This window comes from Odocoileus virginianus, chromosome 11 (assembly GCF_023699985.2).
Source record: "Odocoileus virginianus isolate 20LAN1187 ecotype Illinois chromosome 11, Ovbor_1.2, whole genome shotgun sequence".
Taxonomy (NCBI): domain Eukaryota; kingdom Metazoa; phylum Chordata; class Mammalia; order Artiodactyla; family Cervidae; genus Odocoileus; species Odocoileus virginianus.
Window position 1 is genome coordinate 57,172,999 of NC_069684.1, and position 16,332 is coordinate 57,189,330.

General features: G+C 36.4%; 1 protein-coding gene across 2 annotated transcripts in view; it reads right to left on the reverse strand.

Annotated features, from left to right (window-relative positions):
- Positions 1-16,332, reverse strand: part of SPATA17 (spermatogenesis associated 17) — a 217,263-nt gene that overhangs the window by 106,583 nt on the left and 94,348 nt on the right. For both annotated transcript variants that reach the window (XM_070474511.1, XM_070474510.1), the window contains exon 6: positions 2,948-3,071. In XM_070474511.1, coding sequence (XP_070330612.1) covers positions 2,948-3,071 — 124 coding nt within the window. The remainder of the gene's footprint in view (positions 1-2,947; positions 3,072-16,332) is intronic.

The window sequence follows — 16,332 nt, forward strand, 5'->3', positions numbered from 1 at the left end:
GCAGCCACGCTCTCACTTAGGGTAAGAATCATTTAATTGGATGCCAGGAAGTTCTGGGGACAAGTGATCACTAAACTGAAGTTTATATACATAGATATTACTAGCAGTCAGGATGGGATAAACAAGGAAAAAATGGGAGCATTGTTGGCTTGTATTGTTAACACAAACACAATAGCAATTTGTTTGAAAATTCATAAAGATCCATGAGTCAAGTTACTTGGTCGAGTTTGTGAAATGATTTGTTAAAACAGGCACTTAATTTAAACCTGAAAAGAAATCAAAATACTTTTAAAAATAACATGTATAAAATATCTACCACATTCTCTGACACATGGTAAACACTCCATGGATATATGCTATTGCATTATTTTTATTAGTAAAACAGCTAAGCCTTTATGGTGTTTCCAATTTATTACATTTATACCCAATGACTATACAGCTCTGGATAAAACAGAATTAACAGATGCTTCAATTAAATCCCACTTCATTTTTAAAATTGCTTTCTCTATCATACTACCAATCATAAGTAAACCACACAGAACTCAGATTAAGAAAGTTTATAAGTATAAAGGGGGTTCAAAATTTTCAAAAGAAAAAAACTGTCACCAAGAATAAGTACTAGGTTTAAAGAATTACAGGATATATTTATAGCTGCCCTTAACCTCAGATATGCAGATGGCACCACCCTTATGGCAGAAAGTGAAGAAGAACTAAAGAGTCTCTTGATGAAAGTGAAAGAGGAGAGTGAAAAAGTTGGCTTAAAGCTCAACATTCAGAAAACTAAGATCATGGCATCCAGGCCCATCACTTCATGGCAGATAGATGGGGAAACAGTGGAAACAGTGGCTGACTTTATTTTTCTGTGCTCCAAAATCACTGCAGATGGTGTTTGCAGCCATGAAATTAAAAGGCGCTTACTCCTTGGAAGGAAAGTTATGACCAACCTAGAGAGCATATTAAAAAGCAGAGACATTACTTTGCCAACAAAGGTCTGTCTAGTCAAGGCTCTAGTTTTTCCAGTGGTCATGTACTAATGTGATAGTTGGACTAGAAAGAAAGCTGAGCACCGAAAAATTGATGCTTTTGAACTGTGGTGTTGGAGAAGACCCTTGAGAGTCCCTTGGGCTGCAAAGAGATCCAACCAGTACATCCTGAAGGAGATCAGTCCTGGGTGTTTATTGGAAGGACTGATTTTGAAGCTGAAACTCCAATACTTTGACCACCTGATGAGAAGAGCTGACTCATTGGAAAAGGCCCTGATGCTGGGAAAGATTGAGGGCAGGAGGAGAAGGGGACGACGATGAGATGGTTAGATGGCATCATCGACTAGATGGACATGGATTTGGGTGGACTCTGGGAGTTGGTAATGGACAGGGAGGCCTGGTGTGCTGCAGTTCATGGAGTTGCAAAGAGTTGGACATGACTAAGCAACTGAACTGAACTGAACTGAATTAACATTTGAAAAAAAGAGTTTTGCTAAAAACATTTGATATTCTGTGTCTTTAAACTGTAGCCCACTAATCACACAACTAAAATGTTTACATAGCTATGGATTTTATAATAAAATTGAAAATACTTTTATTTTTTAGTTTTCAAATTATCTTTAAATTAGTACCTGGGTATTTAGAGTAGAAAGACCTCAGTTTGAACACCAGAGCTATTTATTACTACTAATTTTGTGTCTATGGCCAGTCACATAATTATCTGAATTTCAGTTCCTTGCCTGTTAAATGAAGACAATTCAGCTATCCAAATTAAAGTAAATATTAAGATAGTAATCATTACTGAAAGTATTGTTGTTCAGACTACCAAATAGAAGCCAGAGGTACAAGAGACCTGTGTTCCAAATGTACACAGCCAGCCCAGTATTTCCTATGGTTTTGACCTTAGATACCTCTAAGGAAGACATTCAGTCTCAGATTCACTCTCTCCCACTGGGATTGGACTGGCTTTCCCTGTCTGAAGAGATTTGCATATGCAACTCAGCGAGAACCCTAAAATCGGGCTTGACGTGTAGGAGAAAGACTAAAACCCAAGAAATTGCTAGTTTACAGCCTCAAGCTCCCATTGGGCTTGCTCCCATGGCTCAGCAGCAAAGAATCTGCCTGCAGCGCAGGAGATGCAGGAGACTCGGATTCGATCCCTATCAGGAAGATGCCCAGGAGAAGGAAACGGCAACCCACTCCAGTATTCTTGCCTTGAAAAATCCCATGGACAGAGGAATCTGGTAGGTTATAGTCTGTGGGGTTGCAAAAGAGTCAGACATGACTGAATAAGCACTGCTTCAGGCTCAAGTAACAAAACACTTTTCAATCCCTAAATTCATGCTTTTTTAAAAAACAACAACAACAACAACAATATTATTCTTTGTGAGCAAAATATTCTACATGCAGTGTATATTTTCTTAGTAACCATGAGGAGATCTGAGTTACTGAAACCTACCCACATATCAGAAAAGAAACATCTTAATATTCCAGATTCCACATGTACATCTCTATATGAAGATGCAACTGCTCACGTAGTGTGATTAAAAGCTACACCTGAAAACTTGCATCAGAATTTAGAAAGGATGGTTTTAATCTCAACATTTTCTCAGTTCACAGAGATAACATAACATGAAAGCGACCTCAACTCAATAACTTCTTGGCTCTTGATCAATTCACAACACAACCATGAGCCACTCAGTCTGGGTTTGGAAACGAAGTTGTGCCCTTGGCGGTGGACGTGGACCTTTCTAGCAGCCTGGCCCAGCTGCCTCCACGAAGCCGCTGTCACAGGGCAGCCGGGGTGCCTGCGCGCACCTACAGAGCAGCAGAGAATTGAACTCGAAGTAGTGTCTTTGCCGTATCTTTTCAACAAGTCATGTCCCATTCAGCCTGGTAGTTTATCTCTGTCAGGCTGGGGGCCCCAGCGGCTCCCGTGAGCTGTCAGGGACAGGTAGACCAACCTGCTTTGTGCTGAGGAGGTAATGCATCTTTCGAGCCTGGTAATCTCTTTCTTTCTCCTCCCTTTCGAGGTCTGCCTTCTTCTCTTCCCTTTCTTTCATCTCTGCAAACTCCTCCAAGGCTTCCCTGCAGTGAAAGTTTGCGGTTATTTGTGATACGAAAGATACACTAACCTTTTAATTCTTTCACTGATGAGAATCAAGTCAGTTTTTGAGGGGCAACCTTCCTCCACATTCATCAAAATCAGTGGAGTAATCAATCTTGCCAGCACATTCTAGGTGAATCTTTGCAATCCTTAAAAAAGCATTTAAGTGATCTTTCAGTGGTGAAATTTTGAAAATCAAATATCTACATATTATAATCAGTTCAGTAGCTAAGGGACTATATTAAATGCAAAGTAACTTAACTACTGTGCTATCATTTTCCTTGGCTGAAGATTAACCATTTTAGACTTAAATATCCTAAGAAAACATCTAAACTACTGATTTCCTTTAAATTTGGTATTTACAAAGCTCTAGTTGTTTATTTTACATACTTATTGGCTAATTTTAAAAATATGGTAGATTTTTAAACATATACTTAATTTAGTCTAAATTTACTTCAGTTAAACAGTTCAAATAATATCAACAATATTACATGTACTATCTTGTCTTTTAAAGGCTGACATTTTATTCAGTTATATCAATTATTAGAATAAAAGTCAAACTGTGTACACAGAAGTTCACAGCATTTTAAGTGTAACAAATTCCATTAAAATAATGAAACTTTTCATCATTTATATATGTATATCTAAGAAATTTAAACACAAAATTAGCTCTTAAAATATACTATGTGAAAAATACCTACTAAATAGAATAATAATATCAAACTATGGGAGAATAATCCTTTATTTTCAAAGAACAAGTTTAACCACTCATATTAAAATAATGTTTTGAAATTGTACTTTATTTTTTTTTTTAATATGTAACATACTATCTAGTTCTATAAGTAAAATTTTAAGTAAACCTTCTAGGCACATGCCTCAAAGATAGCAGGGAAACTAGAGAGGAGAATTCCAAAAATTAAAAAAAAAAAAAAAAGAGTCCTGTTCCTACTGCAATGACTAGAAATATTTTTGTTGCAATTTTCTGTTAAAGGCTACTAATACAATACTTCATACAAGGTTACTTATGAAACACACTGACGTTTAAAAATCACCATGCCCTGCTATTGCAGCGGAGCTATTTTTTCCAACATAAGATTAAATTGCAAAATAAATGAATTACTTGGAGTGGCATGGCCCTCATTTTGCCACCCTTCTCTTGAAAATTGCTTATTAATATGAAAAAAGGAGTCAGAAAATAGCCTGTTTTACTTTATGCATAGTATTTTGGGGGCTTCTGTACCCACAGAGCGGGGCTGGCTGCACATTTAGATTGTGCTGGCAAGCTGGTACAACGACCTTTCTGACCTGCATCTCAAGGCTATTATTAATCGCTAAGTAACCTGGTAAAGCCAAACAAATTTGTTTCCATTGAAAGGATCTCTATCTGTGTCTGAGAATTTGTTCTGTACCAAACAAACCTCATTAACTGTGTCCATTTTTGACAAAGAACCAGGAGTTAGAGGGATTGGTGACCTTTCTTTGTCCTTAGGTACAGATTTCAAGGCAGTTACATATGAATAAATGAGAATTTTTACCAGGAAAAATAACAATCAGGTATTACATTAAAAAATGAGCACATCATTAATTTTCATCTTTACTTTTGATATTATATAAAAAATAAATATCTCTTCAATAATTCCTCTTATAAGTCTTTAAGAGAATTTAAAATAGCCAATGAACTGCCACTATTAGGATAATTACTCAAATATGCATGATCCAATTTTATGTTACCTCAAAGATAAGCACAGCAATATTCTGAATGATCACAAAAATTAAAAAACACATCTATAAAGAAGTTTGTGTTCTATAAGTAATGTAATGAATATGAAGAGATCTAACATAAGAACAAAAAAGGCCCAATAAAATTGAACACATACACAAACAGGTAAGGTACAAAGAAGTAAATAGGACTTGGATACAAAATCAGCAGTGGAAATTATTTAAAGAAGTAAAAACAGTTCATCTTCAGGACATGGAAACATAAAATTAAAACCATTTATATGTACTCAAGAAGCTTGACAAGGAGAGTTAAAACTGAGAGGAATGTAAGAGAATGTTAGTTTCCAGCATATAAACACGGAGTAAATCCAGAAGGAACTAGAAAACCCCACAAAATAACCCAAGAAATTTGAAAAACCCTAGAAAAAGTAATTGAGGGTAATCTCAAACCACAAAATTAATTAATTAAATAAATTCATACAGTTACTGAAAAAATCAATCTTATGCTGATTTATTGCTCTACTTGAACATGTACAGTCGTACTGAACATCACCATTATATTCATGTTAAATATTCTTTGTTAAATAACTAAGTAGGAAGAGCTGAATAAATTATTTATCCTTGATATACAGGTTTTTTGTTATAGCAATAGAGATGAAGATATGGCTCAGTGTAAAGGATGCAATAGAAAATTATGAACCCATAAAAGATTAAAAGCTGGAAACTACTGTAACTAGGGTTCTCTACAAAAATATAAAATTTACCTATTTTTTCAATCCAGCAGTTTTTAAAATGTTTTTTAAACAATTACAAACTTTCCCAAATAGCTTCAGACTATTATGAATATGTTTTTACATTTCAGGTATATAGTCTAATTTCTATCTGAAAAAAATATCCTGTGATAGATACAGGATAGGTATAACTAATTGCCCTGTTGTACAAATATGGAAACACATAAAGAGATGAAATGAGCCAAATGAACCACACATATTTTCCTTTATCTTATGATCTTGTTTTCTACTGTATAGTTAATGAAACTTGGATAAGTCCCAAGACTTTCTGCACCAGTGTTTATATGTACAAAACATTTTGAGACATTTGTAAAAATAAAGCCAAAAATTACTGAAACTATCTAAAGCTTTACATATTTGAATACATTTTGCTAATGATATCTATAATGATAATAAAATATTTACATAGTCTAACATGATAATAATAATAAAAATAGTAATAGCCACTTGGAGGCAATATAAGCAGAGCAGTTAACGACAGAGGCTCTGAAATGACACCTGGTTATAAAATTCCTGCCGGGCTACTTACTAGCTGTTTAATCTTTGAGCCTTAATATCCTCATCTGTAAAATGCAAATTTATTATCAGTCTCAGGATCTTCTCCATCAAGCCATTGTGTTGATGAAATTGATTAATCTCTGTTAAAGTGCTCAAAGTAACAGCTTGCTCAAAGTAACGGCTAGGTGTTTGTTAGAGAATGTTTCCTGTAATCGGGGTACTAGGCTACTTTATCTATTCCACTGAATAGGAATCTTTTATGCTTTTTAAAATCTCTTCAATGAGCTCCTCCTTTCCCTCTCCACACTAGTGTGCACCTTGTGGATAATATTCCATGAAGCAGAGCACGGAGTCTAGCTTCCTACAAGGCAGGAAGCATGGGACAAACCTTGAACAGTGGGAAGCGAGGGACAGGGAAGATTCATGCAGAGAAATTTCCCCTTTTTTTCTGCCTTACACGTACTGCTTTAAGAGGTCTCCTTGCAAATTGGGAGAAAACCTGTGTGGCTAAAAACAGCAGGCACACCTGCTGTGCCGGGTTGAGTCACTCTGGGATGTGATGTGAAGCAGTGGTCTGGGACTGCAGGAGTCACCCCGTGGTCTTCCCTTCAGTCCTCACTAAAGGACCAAAGCACCCAAGACAGCTGCCCTGAGTGTTAGTGGCTGACAGCTTGAGCTAAATACATTCCACCAGAGAAAAGCAGCTGCCCCATCCCAGGTTTTGCCACCCTCTACCCCAGCTTGCACCCAATAGCTGGTGATGGAAGGAATATAGAGGCCTCTGTGTCAATGTGGCACTACCCTCAAAACCCATCTGAATCCCAGAGCTTCCTGGGACTGATGGAGACTTCTGATGCAGCTTAGCTTCTCCCTCTGCTTTCCTCTTCCCCTCCCTTCAAAATGTTGTTCCCCAAATGCCCCCCAACAACACTCATGAGCCAAATCCCTGTCTCACAGTCTGTTTCTGAGACACTTCACTCTTTCTAAGACACTTCACTCTCCCTTTTCCTCACCCTCACTGCCCTGGACTAGAAGCACCCAAATAAAGGATCGGTTATTTAATCCTTGACTTACATTTTGTTTACAAGAGCTTCCTGGCTAAGACACCAGTGTACTCATTCAGTTGTGATCGACTCTTTTTTTACCCATGGACACCAGGCTCCTTTGTCCATGGAATTTTCCAGGAAAGCATACAGGAGTGGACTGCCATTTCCTCCTCCAGGGGATCTTCCTGACCCAAGGATCAAACCTGCATCTCTTGCGTCTTCTGTATTGACAGGTGGATTCTTCACCACTGAGCCACCTGGGAAGCCCTTTAAGACATCTACATACCTCATTTAATCCTTCCACAGTCTTGTGAGGCAGATATCACTCCTCCCACTTTATAGATTAGGAAAGGAGATTCACAGAGATGAGATCTCTGCCCAAACGCTCAAACTAGAAAGTGGCAGAGTCAGAATTTGAATCTAGGACTGAGCAAAACCCACATCTTTAAGCACAATACTATACTCATATCAGACATTTTGCCCAATCCGATATTTTTAGATATTGATAAACTTTTTTTTCTGAGTTGGTAAGTTTAATGGTAGCAAAAAATCCATATTAGTTTTCCAAAGTCCACAAAAGGGAAAAGTTGATCTGTTTTGAAAAAGTTTAAATTAATTGAAACTCTTCTTCATCATCAGATGATAGCATTAATAATTGGGGAGTTAACCCTGAATATTCACTGGAAGGACTGATGCTGAAGCTGAAGCTTCAATACTTTGGTCACCTGATAGGAAGAGCTGACTCATTAGAAAATACCCTGATGCTGGGAAAGATTGAGGGCAGGAGAAGGGGAGGACAGAGGATGAGATGGTTGGGTGGCATCACTAACTCAATGGACATGAGTTTGAGCAAGCTCCAGAAGATAGTGAAGGACAGGGAAGCCTGGCAAATTGTAGTCGTGGAGTTGCAAAGGGTGGGACACAACTTCGCAACTGAACAGCAACAAAGTGACCGTGGAATACACAAACTTTTGCATTTGCAGCCACATATTTCCTCTCTTCTTAACACACATTTTCCACTTGCTACTCTTTGTGTGTGTAAAGAATGCTAACGTACATCATTGTTGTTGTTTAGCCGCTAATTTGTATCCGACCTTTTGGCGACCCTTTGGACTATTGCCCACTGGCAAAGATACTGGAGCGGTTGCCATTTCCTTCTTCAGGGGATCTTCCCGACCCAGGGATCAAATTCGCCTCTCATGCACTGGCAGATGAATTCTTTACCACCGAGCCACAAGGGAAGCCCAGTGCACATCATACTGGTGTATAAAAAAAGACAAAAACCGAAAGGATGCTTAAGAGCTAGTCAGCACAACACAACTAACAGACCAAAAAACCCACAAGGCCTTTTGGGAACAGCCCTGCTCATCTCTCCATCTCACTTCACACCACATTCTCCTGTCACTATTATGCCTTAGTCACCATGGCCTTATTTATTTCCCAGCAAACAATTTACCCAATGACCCTATTTCATTTCCAAGCAAACGATTTACCCCAGGACTTTTCACTTATATTCTGTTTTCTGCTTTGAACTCGCTATACAGCAAGCTGAATTTTCTCTCATTGTTTTCTCACTCATAGTACCATAATTTAGTTTTTTCCTCTACAGAATTTAATATTCTTAATTATGTGTTCATGGATAAATTTGTTTATTATCTTTGATCTGAAGAGAAGCCAGGGTATTTGCTTATTTAACATACCTCACCCACTAGACTGCAAATTTTGTAAAGTCGATGTCTGTTTTGTCCATGTCTATTTGAATGAATAAATAAATATATTTTACAAAGACAATCTTAGACAGTAGAGCCATTACACTGGATATAATTAATATTGTAAAGAATTTACTCTATTGTCTCCATGTAAGTGTGGAAGTTGCCATTGTAGGAAAGATGACTGAAGCCTGACAAGTGATTACAAAGCAAGCACCTGGGCCTGCTCAGTTCTGAACTCAAATGAAAGCTTCCTGCAAGGAATCACACCTGTTTGCTTGCATTGCACATTCTCTTTCTCTTGTCACAATGACTTTTCCTTTTAAAAAGTGTGTCTTGGTTTTTTTTTTAAGGTCTGAACCAAAGAAGAAGAACATACTATCATAAACTATTGAAGAAAATAAAGCATTCTGCTCAAAATTGTTTTCAGAAGCAAATAATATTTACAAAAGATGAAAAATATCCAAACTCATAGTTAGAATTTGGGAATTAGCCCCTTCTATATATTACTGATTAAATTATTCAATATTTGTTTAGCAGACTCATGTAATACTTTTTTTACCCTAATAAAAATGATTAAGATGGCCATCTATGCCATTCAGAAGAGAGTAATATATTTTGCTATTCTACTTCATTGTCATATTCATTTCAAAATATGTACTAAAAATTTTGTGTTTAAAATTTCTCTCCTCTCTTCTAGTCCAGAACAACAACAACTCCCCCCCACCCCCCAAAAAAAGACCCCAAAAATCTACCCTTTCCTCTAAAAGGGTTTCAAGATTCCCTTAATAATCACAACTCTCTAGCTGCTCCTGCTCTCATAATCCCTTGCCTTTCTTTTCAAGGTCTACTATGTTCTACAGCATATTATACCTATAAACATGCATCATTTCTGCATTCCCCCTACCACACGCTAAGACCTGAAGGTTAGGGTTAAGATGTACTCATTGATGTGCCCCTCCCAAAATAGTTGGCCTAATATCTAGTATAAATAGGTGAATCTCCTTTTTATTTATTTCTCAGCTGACTACTAGTACATTTCATCACTTCTGATGGTTTAATTAGAAGAGGGAAGAAACCACAATGACAAAGCCTCTCTTAGGGAGGGGAGGGGAGAACCTGGACTCTGGCTCTTTGCCAAAGACGTGGGTGGTTCTCAGGATGTGATCCCCTGAAGAGCAGCCTTGACTTCACCTGGGGACTGCTAGCAATGCACAGTCTCAGGCTCCAGCCCAGACTGATTCAATCAGAAATTCTGTAGGCTAGGACCGTGAGTCAATCTCTTGCCTGTTAAAGTCTGAGAAGCAAAAGAGTACAGTGATGACAATGTAAGCTCTGTTAGAAAGTAAGATAATTCAATCCTACTCATGAAGACATCATGAAGAGATGAAATTATATTCAGTTAATGATCTTAATATGAGTATTGCCTTATTAGCTAAAGCACTATGAAGCACTACAAGGGAGACAGGATATATATATCACAGTACTTTCATAGAAATCATAACTTTGACAGAGGAATTTTAAACTTATATGGAGATTTTTTAAAAGCACAGATGTCCCCAATTCCATAATTTCTCAAATAAAAACAAAAAGCTATCAAGTGCACCATCTTTAAGAAAAACAATGATAAGATAGTGAATTTAAACAAGTCTCTAGCGTCCTTACTCTGTTTGATGGCAGATGAAGTCAGTGATATCTTCTGTTGTATAAAGCCTTCAAAATAAAAACAGCTGAATAGCAGAGTTTCTGCTGTGGTATGTTATGTCATAGAAATGTTTTAGTTAAATTTATTGAATGTACTTATGTTGTATCTCTAGGAAATGGCAAACCACTCCAGTGTTCTTGCCTGGAGAATCCCAGGGATAGGGGAGCCTGGTGGGCTCCTGTCTATGGGGTCGCACAGAGCCGGACACGACTGAAGCGACTTAGCAGCAATATGTTGCATCTCTAACGATTGTTTGCTCTTAATTTGTACATATTCATGTAACTGAATAAGTAGGCAATGAAAGAAAATAGAGAAGGCTAAGTCTAAAATACAAGTAAAATCGCTAACCACAAATAAAGCAATTACAAGCTTGAAGTTGGTGTATGACATCCAAAAATATTTTGAGACTGATAAAACCTTAGAACAGATGATTTGAAAGTCATTAAGATACCCCAAATATTTCCATTTGAAACAAAAGCTTCACTTTCAGGCAGTCAAATCATTTAAATCACTTACGCTATCTACCTGGCTACCTGGGCCCTGGCATGCTGGACAAGTGTAAATTTCATTAGGGTATCATTTTCAAAAGGGGAAATATGCTTTAAAAGTAAGCACTCCACATTACATAGTCCTTGATGCTCCAGCACTCAGGCTGCTACTGAACACTACCCCTTACTCTGAAATCTAGAGCTGAGATTTTCACATTTTGAAAAGATTTAGAAAAGTGCTCTCATAAAACACTTTTCAGTTACTCTTGAAAATCCTTTGTTTGCAATATAGATCAATTTCTCTTCAAAACGTTTAAGCTACTTTAGGAGTTAGTGTCATGAAGAAAATTAACACTCATTTGGTTATTCACTCAGGCAGTCATTAGTACGTTTAAAATAGTAACAGAAATGAAGATGTAGCAAGTCCAGACCCTGCCTTCAAGTAGCTTGCAAATAAAATAGCTGACAACGAACTAGCCTACAGGCAGAGTAAGTCTATGAAGAAGTATATAAGCGATTCTTGAGTTCAGGGAGCGCACTCTGATTAGAGGGGTTGGAAAAGGCACTGTGGTTGGGAGCTGAACAATGTGCAGGCTTTCACTGAAGCGAGTGAGCTGCGGTGGAGGGGCGCGGTAAGGAAATGAGGCTGGATTATGCACAAGAAACTCCAGCTTTCTTTGGTAGACTTGAGCCATCAACAGCAAGCAGGGGGTGGGAACATGCACTTCAGAGCAGAAGAAAGGCTTCCTGACCAAGGGAGAATGGGCTCTCGAAGGGTAATGCTAGCAAATCTCTACTCTATAGAGTAGATATTTTGAGAATGAAAAAAACTAAAAGAGAAGATAATGGTCAATGTTATAAAATTACAATACCATGCCTTCACTCTGATCATAAAAAGGGAGCATCCAATTGTCCCATTATTTCATTTGCCTACTTTGCATGATTTTAAAAAGCAGTAAGGATTGTGGCTGATCTAAGTCACTTATCTTATGAACAGCTCTGGGATTTCTCACTGAGATTGATAGATTAAATGTGATAACATTATAATTTACTGTATTGACTCTTTTCTACAATTTTTTCGTTGTTTATATCCCAAAGGAAAAAAATACAAATAATACTGGATTTATTTTATAAACAGAAAGCTCCTAGATTCCCTATAAAGACTGTGTCTCTGACCAAATAGAGTTGTGCTATCAAACTTCCCTTTTTTGGAAATCTTTAACAATTTTCATCCAACAATGTTTAAAAAACAGTTTTTAGGATTATAATAAACTGATGTTGTAAAATAGCAAAAAAAAAAAAAAAAGCAGTAAGACTCCATTCAAAGATCATTCATGAAAATCTATTTTTTTTCCTCTTCTGGCTCTTTTGAATAGACTTAGTTGAAATTACATTTTGTATAGTATTCTTTCTAAAAACTATGCACATATATTATGGTAAAATTCTTTTTTTTTACTATTCTGAATAACTTCTATAAAAGGAAGTAAAATTTTATGTAATATATATGATGGTCAATAATTGAGAGTAACATTGAGCTAAGTACAACAACAGGCATAATAACAAGTATATTGACTTAGTGCATCATTTTCAGGAGCTCCAAGTGCTTCACAGGCATTAATTCTTCACATCTCACTGAGGTTGGAAAAGGTGCAGGTATCATGAACAAGGGTTCCTGCTCTTCTTTGTGAAATGACTTTACAGATGATGTCTTTGAGACACAGCATGGGGCTTTCCTGCAAAAAGGTAGACCAAGGCACCATATATTCTCTGTCCCTTGAGAGTGTATCGTCACAGTGAATCAGTCAGCCATGGAGAATGAGGACCAAGCTAGTGAAGTTTTGTTTTAGGGAGAGGTCAGAGTTGAGTAGCTAAAGTTCCCACTTTATATGAAAATACCTGCAAGATCTTATTTACTTTGTGATTACTCCAAAATCACACATTGTCTCTCAATGAAATGTGTTAACTTCATTTTAAAGCAAAAATAATTGTACCCGCTTTTGCATACAATCCACTCAACACAGATGAGGGATGTCTCTAAACTAATCTTGATGCTATCATAAAGCAGTGACTGACTACAGGATGATGGCAACTATTTCCAGGCAGTATATCACATGTAACTTCAGTAAATTATCTCATGAGTTTGAGAAAACTATTTATTGACCAACAAATTTATAACTGATCTTAGATATCACTTTCATATGAATGCTAAACAAAATCTTATCCTATGTACCATTAGGCAGGGTAAGAAAAGATAACAAAATAGTAGTAGAAAGAATGGAAATAGAGACAAAGAAACTGGGTAATTTTCTCTCAATTCTCTTCAATGTCACTCCTGTGAAAGGAAATAGATTAAAAGGGAAACAAGAGGGGGAAAAGCTTAGAAGCATTACAAAGCAAGAATGAAAAAAGTATTTTTTTTAAGTGATGATTTTTTAAAATTTATTTATTTTAATTGGAGGCTAATTACAATATTGTATTGGTCTTGCCATACATTGACATGAATCCGCCATGGGTATACATGTTGATTCACTGCTTTTGTAGTATGATACCAACTGCCTATATTTCCACTTTATCACAAAACTTCTATTATATATATATATTATTTATACCTCTCTCTTTATAACAACACTCTTTAGGAATTCCTATTCTACAATAATATTTTAACTAAGAGACAAGCTAACAATTTTTTCAAAGATTCAAGATTTTATGTATTATAACTATTTCAGAATACAATGCATTTATATTTGGGGTATGCTTAATTCTTAAGCTAAGAATAGACTTTAAAATATAATCTTAGTGTTCATACTTGATATATTTCTAGGACTTCTAAGTCATTTTTTCCTATGGAACCCTTAAAAGGAAGGTAATAGAACAGGTTACATTGATCAGATTTGTATTTTAGAATCATTCAGGCAGCAGTAGGAATGAGGAATGAGAACAGAGGGCTTGAAAAATAAGTGAAAGAGCTTGGTCATCAATAGAATGGAGAAAATCATCTTGAGTATGAACCTCATATTTCTGGCTTGGGCACTGAGATGAAATGGTCCAATTCACCATAAGAAAAAGAGATTTGCAGGGGGAATTATTACTTCACATATAAACATGCTTAATTTGAGATGTTTGTGCATCTCCAAGTGTGGATGTAGTATTGGCAGGCATTTGAGTAAATGTTTATGATAATCAGAACATTCTGGTCTGGAGATTATTCAGATTTATAAATCATCAGAATACAAGTGGTAACAGAAGTCACCGAAGTGGAGGAGATTGTCCAGAGGATAAAGAGTAAAAACACAAGTACATCAAAGAGAGAATACTGATATTCAAGATGAAGCAAATCAAGGTGAGTATAAAAGAAAGGGCTTCGCCGCTCACTCAGTGGTAAAGAATTCACCTGCAATGCAGGAGCTGCAGGTTCATTCCCTAGGGTGGGAAGATCCCCTGGAGAAGGAAATGGTGATCCACTTCAGTATTCTTACCTGAAAAAGCCCATGAACACAGAAGCCTGGAGGGCTACAGTCCATGGGGTCACAAACAGTCAAACACAGTTAGCAACTAAAACAACAACAACCACACAAAAGAAACTAGAGGTGAAACAATCAGAAGGGTAGCAATGAAGACAAGAGTGAGTGGCATCAGAGAATGCAAGTTATAAGCGAGCTTAGAAAAGAAAGTGATCAACAGTGTCATGTGATTCAAAGACATCAGATAATGTGAAGGCCAAATAGCCCACTGGATGGTACTTTCAATAAGCTTTTAGCAATAGACCCATTTTCTCAATAGACTTTCACAATAACTTAAATATATCTTCAAGTACGACTGAAAAAGTATATTAACAAGATATGAAGTACCCAAATCTGATTTCCACTACATAAAGTTACTCACAGCCAGCAATATGAAAAGCAAAAAAGGAACTCTCTTGCACCTGCCTCCTGTCAAAGGATCAGCTAGGATAAGTGAGAGAAAAGAACTGCTAATCCATTCATTCCTCAGAGTGGGACAACCGAGAGGCTAAGTCCACAAGCCAGCATATTTGAGTCGCTTGCTTTCAAATGAGTACAGTTTACTGCTACATTCTGGCTTCTTTCCCCCCCTTGCCCCAGCGCCCCCAAGATATCACCACAAAAAAAGAAAGACTTGAAATTCAGAGAGCTTTTTTCTGTTAAAAAAAAGTTTACAGAAGTCACTGTTCACTACATTACTCAGTGTCTCCTCTTGAAGATTCATATATGAAATTTCCAGAAACTTCTAGAAAAACTTTCTTACATATACAGCAAGATTTTCTCCATTCTGAAAATGGGACATACTTAACTAACTTTATCCTCTGATCAGTCATACCGTTAGAGCTGTCATTCTGCATTTTCCTTTACCATGGTTCATAATTTTTACTCATAAGTATCTTTTGTACATTGCTTGAAATTCATTGTATAAAGAGTTAAATTTGAAAAATGTTTAAATATATCTGTATATGTAGATATACATAGCATAATTATACCCAATATAATAAGCTTTTTTTTTATTAATTCTATCTCAGGAATGAAGTTATTTTTTCCTTTTTATATACTTTGCTTTAAAAATGTTTTGAAATAGCAAATTGTTAAAGATAATGCCTTCTTGTTCACAATAAAAAGGCTGTGATCAAATAGTTGATATCATTTCGTATTTTAAGGTGATTATATGGATTATGCTTTTAATTTCTAATTATGGATAAGTAGTAGTTTTAAAAGGAAAGATTACACATGTATTTTAAGTTAGACACTCCAGTACATTATTATCTAAATTCTACCAAATTAATTGCTATAATCATTGTATCTTCATATATAAAGTGATTATACAGAAGAAAAAGTCATGTGCATAGTGGACATTACGGAGTAATTTTGTCCTTGAAAAGTAAAATGTTATTTTCTTTACATATTAAGCTAGCCCTTACTAAAAGAACCTGTTATCTAGATACAGTTCGATAAAGCCGAACTGCTATGATTTAGTTGAGACCAGAATATTATATTTTTAAATGCAGTTTATTGAAACATTATCTTTTGGTAATCATATTTATTCTCCTTATTTACACAATATCTATGGTGTGCCACTATGTCCTTGAAATTGGAACAGGGACACCCTACTATGAAAAAGTGGCCTCACTGCTGGAGTTCATAAATTTTGTTCAGCTTTGGATGAGTTCAAAGAATTGCCGTGTAAGAAAAGCCTTACAGAGGGAATTTATCTGATTACGGCGGTAATAATTACCCAGCTGTTTATTGCAGATAGAGAAATAACTCATGTAGGCAATAG